The sequence below is a fragment of the Diadema antillarum genome, unplaced genomic scaffold, assembly GCF_040938485.1.
Source record: "Diadema antillarum isolate AM-2024a unplaced genomic scaffold, OU_Dant_1.0 seq00002365_RagTag, whole genome shotgun sequence".
Lineage (NCBI taxonomy): Eukaryota > Metazoa > Echinodermata > Echinoidea > Diadematoida > Diadematidae > Diadema > Diadema antillarum.
The window spans coordinates 1-7,120 of record NW_027272979.1 but is presented as its reverse complement, the minus strand read 5'-3'; the positions used below and the strand labels follow the sequence as shown (position 1 = coordinate 7,120).

The window sequence follows — 7,120 nt, the reverse complement described above, 5'->3', positions numbered from 1 at the left end:
GCTCAAGGGTTATGTGTGCATATGTTGCAGTGTGCACTTTTGGTTAACATGTGAGTGGCCCACTAAACACAGCTGCCCATGATTCGACCACAACACTGTCCAAAATTTGACTGCCTGCTACATGTACAAACCTATATGCTTTTGTGCACAGTCGAACATACATGCAGGTGCCGATATATTCATTTCCATGTTATATATAGTCTAGACTTCATTTTAGTGCACATTGTGGATGTTGTAGGTATGTACTCATGTATTTTTTTGGTGATGGGCTGCTGCTTATTTTCATACCTATTTGTTTGTTTTGCTGCTCTCTAGAGCCTAGAGGTCTCGAGGCATTTTGTGGACCCACTGTGAAACCTTCAGAAGACCATGAAGCCCTGAACTGACTAGCAAGATGGTGTTCACTGTAATCTGTAAGCCGCTGCTCACTATTGGTCTTCTCTGCACGCTCCTGCTAGGCAGCAGCAGTGAAAGCAGGAGCGTCACCCAGGAGTTGCCCTCAGCTCGGCAGGCAGACGAGGCTCGTGTTGCAAGCGCAAGTTCCCCAGCTCATGACAGGGAGTCCCCTCCTGGAATTCCCCATCTGAGTGAGGAGGAAATAAAATTGCTTCATGCTCTCTTTGGTGGTATTGGTAAGTCAAGTGCTTCTCCATGATCAGTACAAATTCCATTTACATCACGTCAAAATACAATGGAACCTCCTTTTTCATAAAGAGGCCAAATATGGTGCATCGTATCTAGCAAGATGTCTGATTTAACCAGGCAATCAATTTGCAGGTCATGCTCCTTTTACATTCTTTTGTTTTCATCTCATATGTTATGGGGAAATTGCAGTGGTTACAAGCAGTTTGTTATTATGGGCTTTCCCTGTGCATAATACTTCATCATGCAGATTGGATTTTTTACTTTGGTTGTCAAATGGAGCTTTCTGTATCTGTTGATGAGCTTTGATACAAGTTTTACTTTGTATAAAGTGTCAGATGCACATTTGTTTCCCTGTGCTCTACAGGACCAGTTATACTCCCACCAGATTCCTCAGAGTCCGACAATGCAGTGGAAGGCGCTTCACCTCATCAACGCGTGACAAAGCGGGAAATAGCACTGGATGACACATCACTGTTCACCCCTGAACAGATACACATTGCCTACGGCGATGGGCCAACTGAGATGGTGATCATGTGGTCCACATGGTCTGATGGGTCTTCGGAAGTCACATATGGTCTGGCACCCAACAACTTTAACAGCAGGGCAGAGGGAAACTCGGTGAAGTTCGTAGATTGGTACGATGAAGAATTCCAGGCAGTGCCATTTATTCACAGAGTGAAGTTAAAGGTTAGATTCCATGCTTCTGAGCCTCTTTTCTCAGTACATATTCTTCCAGAGTGTGCGCTTTCTTTCTTGTATTTAGATAGCTTAAAAGGAAAGTCCATTTGCATTGAGTTACTCTGCATACATCATTTTAAAGCTTTGAGTCTGTTCTTTCAGAATCTGCCTAAAGTTAACCAAAATGTTGCATCAAGGTTGTGTCTGTCTTAAAACTCTTGTAAGCACAAAGCCCTGCTGAGATCTTTGATTGATTGCATAATCTCATTTGAAAGTCATAAGTGGACTACAGCTTATATGTAGGTTTCTTATGTTTGTTTATCAAGGTGTAACACAAAAATAGGCTGAGAATCTGTACACTTGCAATCTGAATCATACACCACATCCTACATACATTACTGCTCTTCATATGAGACTGGTCAATGCATCAGCTAGTGTTTCGGTGTATATTTTTTTTCCTCTTTCAATGGTACGCTGCACCTGTAGAATCTGATACCTGGAGCTACATATTCCTACAAGGTCGAAACAGAAGATGTTTCCAGCCAGCCTTATACATTCAATGCAATGAAAGATGGCACAGTAAGTACAAGTGTAATTCCATGACATTTTCTTTTCTTTTTTTCTTTTTTGTGGGTCTATTATTTCATGCAGTATGTGGAGTGTGTCTGCCAATGATTTTCTTTATTTTTTAAGTGTGTAGGACACCACCATGACAGTTCATGAAAAGCAAGCTGTAGATTTGTGACTCAAACGCAAAGACGATGCAGCCTCCCAAGTTAGAGAATGAAAGCAGCTGTTTCGCGCATATATGCAGAACACCATTTTGTGCCTAATTAGTAGCAGTCCTAGCACTTGAGTCGCAAATCTGAAGCTCACTGATAATTCATCTGGAAAGGAAATTTCATCGAGAGAGAATGCAATAAAACAAACCACAAATGGAAATAAGCTTTAATTGTGACAAATATTAGGATGATTTCAATCATCTGTACATCCAAGAATTCATATGTCATTGCATCAAGTAGGCAAATGGGAAAAGCTTTGTCACGCATGAAAATGTGATGTGATACCTCTGATTGATATGGGATAAGTTTTTAATTCTTGATAATGGAAAAGCCAATTTTCTTAATGACTCTTACACAGATGTTATATGTAGCATTTTGTATCTCAATTCTTTACACATCAGAAAGAGTGTTCTGCTCAATGATCAAATGACCAAGACGGTTGTAAGGAGGTCACTTCTAGGATGTCATAGATGTACATACATGGTGATTACAGTGCACTCCTGTTATAATGAACACGATTATAACGAAATTCCGGTTACAGCGAAATTAAGATTTAGCCCGCAACATCATCCTCTCTTTGTTTTTATTGTTTATTTGTTCAGTTATAGAAGAAATTTCGATATAATATGGAAGAAAACTGCCAGGCTCGAGGACTTCGTTATAACAGGAGTCTACTGTACTGCATCTGTTCTTATTCTCATATGATTTTATTCAAACTCTACTAGACCATGTATCTCTGGCCTCACTAATTGAATTCATTCAAGAATCTCTTTAAGGCCAGTTTTCTCTTTGGACACCATCATAGAAGACCCGGCAAATATTACTTATTATTCTTAATTATTATTTTTTTGATATCAAGGAGTACATTACGTGATGGCAAAATTATGTAGATGCATCAAACCTAGAAGTGTTTGGTTTGTTGTAGGAGTGGTCCCCAACCCTCTTGGTTTATGGAGACATGGGGAGTAGAGGTGGGGCACCAAGCCTTAAACTGTTGCGGAGGGCAGCTCGACAAAAGTCGGTTGATGCCATCCTCCATGTCGGGGACTTTGCCTACGATCTCCATGATGAAGGGGGAAAGGTTTGTAACACTCCCATTCCTCATCAGCTAACATCAAATGCTTTGTCACTTCTGTGGAGGTATGTTTCAATATGTGATGACTTCCTATTTTTAGTTTTTGTTTTTGAGGTATTATTGCTAGCAGAGTGTGGTATTATTAAATGTTCATAATCTCATTACATTTCATCTTCCCTTCATCTCACTAGATATAACAAATTTTCTTATATATCATGGCATAAGACATTTGGATAGAATCTTAAAGTAAGACGAGCTAAATCAGGGAATTTGGGGGGGGGGGGGGCAAAGTGTTGAAGGTAAGATTTGTTTTTCAAAGTCCCTGCCAGACTGTAAATTTCACCATTAGCACTAGTGCTTCAAAGAGAATTTTATGAAGATTATTAATTATGGTATGTTGATATGATATGATTAGTATATTTTTTAAGTTAATGCATATTTATCTTTCTTTTTTCTCCCAAACATGTCAAAGTTTAAGGACACACTCTGCATACCATAAAACGAATTTTCGCATGCATTTTAATTTCGCGAATTTCGCAAGCGCCAAGATTCGCGAAATTAAAATGCACATGAAATTTCTGATCTACACTATACGCATTGAATGCAAGTGGCAATTCGCGAAAATTTCTTGCCACGAAACAGGCCGTCGGCTCCAATTCGCGAAAAATTTCGTGCCGCGAATATGATATATATGACAGCTGTAGACGATTTGAAGCAAAGTTACTATGTTATTTTTTCGTTTCATTAGTAATATGCTTTTTTTTGTCCTCTCAGGTTGGTGATGATTTCATGAACAGAATTCAGAGTGTTGCAGCAGAGTTGCCGTACATGACCTGCGTCGGCAACCATGGTGAGCATTGATCCCTTAGTGAGCGTTATTTGAAGCAATTGGTTATGTTTGTCTGTTGCCATGGTCACACCATTCAAAGCTAGAAACAAAGTCGATCTGTTCGACACACAGATATGCACATGTATACTTGATGAAATCATTCAGGTTAATGTTTTGTGCATTGTGTCTTGATGATTCAGTGGCAACTGCTCAACCTCCTTCTTGCAACAGTGATCTAAGAGTGGTATGTGCAGAGCAATTGTTAGGTAAAACCACTGTCGGACATTTGAGACACGTCTACATGGTAGGATTTATGTCTGGATTGCTCAGTTGACATTTTGATTGTGTCGAATAAAAATCAAACTAAGGCAGAAAATTAAATTGTTTGGGCTCAGGGGTATAATTGTTTTGCATACTTATTTTTTATTCTAGTGAAGTTTTCATAAAGAGTGACTTTTTACAATTTGAACCTTGCACCAGTGAGTTGCCCTTTTCCAGCATATTATGGTAATTCATTACCACGGAATCATAGTGGCTATAACTTATTTGGGGAAACCCCTTTATAATGAGCTTGCTTTACAATAAGGTTCAGCTTTTAATGAGATGAGTGTATTATCTGGTCTCTTTTACAAAAGGTTACAACAAGGTACCAGTAAATACTAAGTAAAATCAGTGGACCAGGCAACCTCCTTATTATATGTGAAGGGGTTTTACTGTAGTGTCAAGGGTAAAGCTTACTCTGATATGTGTGTGAAACATGAATTAGTGATGATGTTTGCTCCTTGCACGCACCATATATATAATTAATAGTGTCAGGCATATTGTGTTTGACGATTAGTCGATACATCTGTCATTATTTCATGCTGCATCTTACATGAAAGTCTTCACTGATTTCCACTTCACTACAGAGATACCACATGACTTTGCCCACTACCGCTACCGGTTCTCTATGCCTGGTCACTCCTGGCCCACGAGATCTAGAATGTGGTACAGCTTCGACATGGGAAAGTTCACTTTGTGGCGTAAGTGCATGTTTATAGTTTATCAACGAAATGATTTTGCCCGAGTAAAGCAGGGTATGAGTTTATTTTTATGCGAGAGTGACAATGTAGTTTACATTATATTCACCTATGTATTTGAGATGGTATCATCCAGTACATGTTCGTCAAAAGTGCAAAGTCTGAGATTTTTTGGTTCTTCAGGTTCTTGTCAGGAAGTGGTTGATATACCAATGGTGGGCATATGGAAAGTTGGAGAAAGGGAGGCCTGTTCATGTGCAGCAAAAGTTGAAGTCAGTTATGTGTGAAATTTTTTCCTGTGGTTAACCTGTGCATTTACCATTAAAAAGACATCTTTTAAAAGACTTGGTAACATGAGGATACCATGCCATAAAAAGACTTGCACGACTTGGATATAATTGGGGATCCCTGTAACAAATTGTGTACTGCTTAGTCACTGATCTCTTTGTAGGTATACACATTGCAGAATTGCAGGGGGGGGGGGGGGACCTCCCAACCTCCCCCCCCTCCAGATCTCAGCCACTGACCTGGCAATCACGATGAAAATCGGCACACACATTACTTTTAACGCAATCTGAAATTCGTTAATTTTAAGAAAAATTATCATTTCTGCTAAACTATGCTAATTTATGCATAATGATGCATGAAATCAGACAATTTGGTATAAATCACGAAATAAAGCTCAAAACAGGCAAATTTTTTGAGTACATATTCTCTTTAGTGTCCTTAGCAAATGTAAGAGAAAAAAATCGGGCCGTCAGAAAAGAAATTTTTAAGTATTTTATTGTTTTTGAATTTCTTATGTATTTCCTTGTTTTTTCAACTTTATGTTTTTTATTGTTTTTTTCAATGAAATTTGTCCGCGACATTGTTCCGAACAAGAAAATATGCTATTCATTTATTTTTATCAGAAAACCCCAAAATAATCATGCTTTTATGAAATTTGCCTGTAAGCAGAATTTGCATTGAAATTGTACACGAATTCGCGTTCTTGAGCAATTTTTAGTCTGACATGCACGTACGTATTTATGCGCAACTTCGGAACTGCGCACCCGGGCATTGCAAATTTGGTGTCAAAAGATGCGGGAGACTCGAAAGAAAAAAGTCGTGAAACGTCACGGCGATAGCTTTTCGTGATAGAGATACATAGCACGGAACGTCGAGGGGGGGGGGCTTCGGAGGCCTCCCCCCCCCCCCCCCCCCCCCCCCCCCGGCCTAGTTAGGATTTATATAAATGAAGAACGTCTACTTTGTGTTGCACATATTCACTGAGCAGTTCCTTTCTAGCAGAACTGTGCTAGTCACTAGTCATGGGTTTTTAAAGAGATGGTATAGTTTTGGCCGAGATGGGGGATTCAGACTTTATCTTTTTTGAGATACAGTGTAATTAGAAACAACTTTTGAAATATTAAAGTGTATACAGTTCCAAGAGGAATTCACAGTTTATTTGGTGTAAATCCAGTTTGAATTTGAGATATCCAACAAACAAAGTAAAGCAAAGAGGTCCTAATAAAAGGTGGGTCCCACCTTTTGATAGGACCTCTTTGTTTTTGCATGTCTCAGCCATTTCAAAACCAATATTTATCAATTAAACTTTGAAGTCCTCTTAAAATCATTCTTATGCTCTTTAATATTTCATGAGAGGTTTGTCAATATCTCACAAAAAGTTGAAAACCTGAAGCTTCATCTCAACCAAAACTATACCTTCCCTGTAATGTAGCCCAGTGGGCATAGAATGAAGATCAATTCAACTGGGCCAACCTTCTCTACTCATGCTCCAGGGTTTTTTAACCGTGAAAGCAGAACCATGTAAAAGTGCCATTGACATTGTGTGCAATACTTTAGATAAGCAATGGTAATGAAGGAACTAATGCTATAGACTCTGACTTGGCGTGTTTCCTTTTTTGTTTTGTTTTGTTTGTTTTTTTAATACAGCAGCTCCACTGACATTACTGCATTGACAGTCTTTCATACATTAAGGACCAGTAAAGAGCTAGTGTGTTTGAAGTATCCTTTGATTTAATTATCGTACAGCAATTTATAAATTTTTGTCCTTCTTATTCAGGTATTCTACGGAGGTATACTTCATAGA

The 7,120-nt window shown here is 38.9% G+C and overlaps 1 protein-coding gene across 1 annotated transcript; it reads left to right on the top strand.

Moving 5' to 3' along the window:
- Nucleotides 1–344: 344 nt before the first annotated feature.
- Nucleotides 345–5,031, top strand: LOC139714657 (acid phosphatase type 7-like; the record flags this gene model as incomplete). Its single annotated transcript, XM_071626336.1, has 6 exons — nt 345–632; nt 1,010–1,332; nt 1,810–1,902; nt 3,031–3,186; nt 3,955–4,030; nt 4,918–5,031. Coding segments are annotated over exons 1-6 (1,000 nt in total), but the record flags the coding sequence as incomplete, so codon positions are not given.
- Between the last annotated feature and the right edge of the window lie 2,089 nt (nt 5,032–7,120).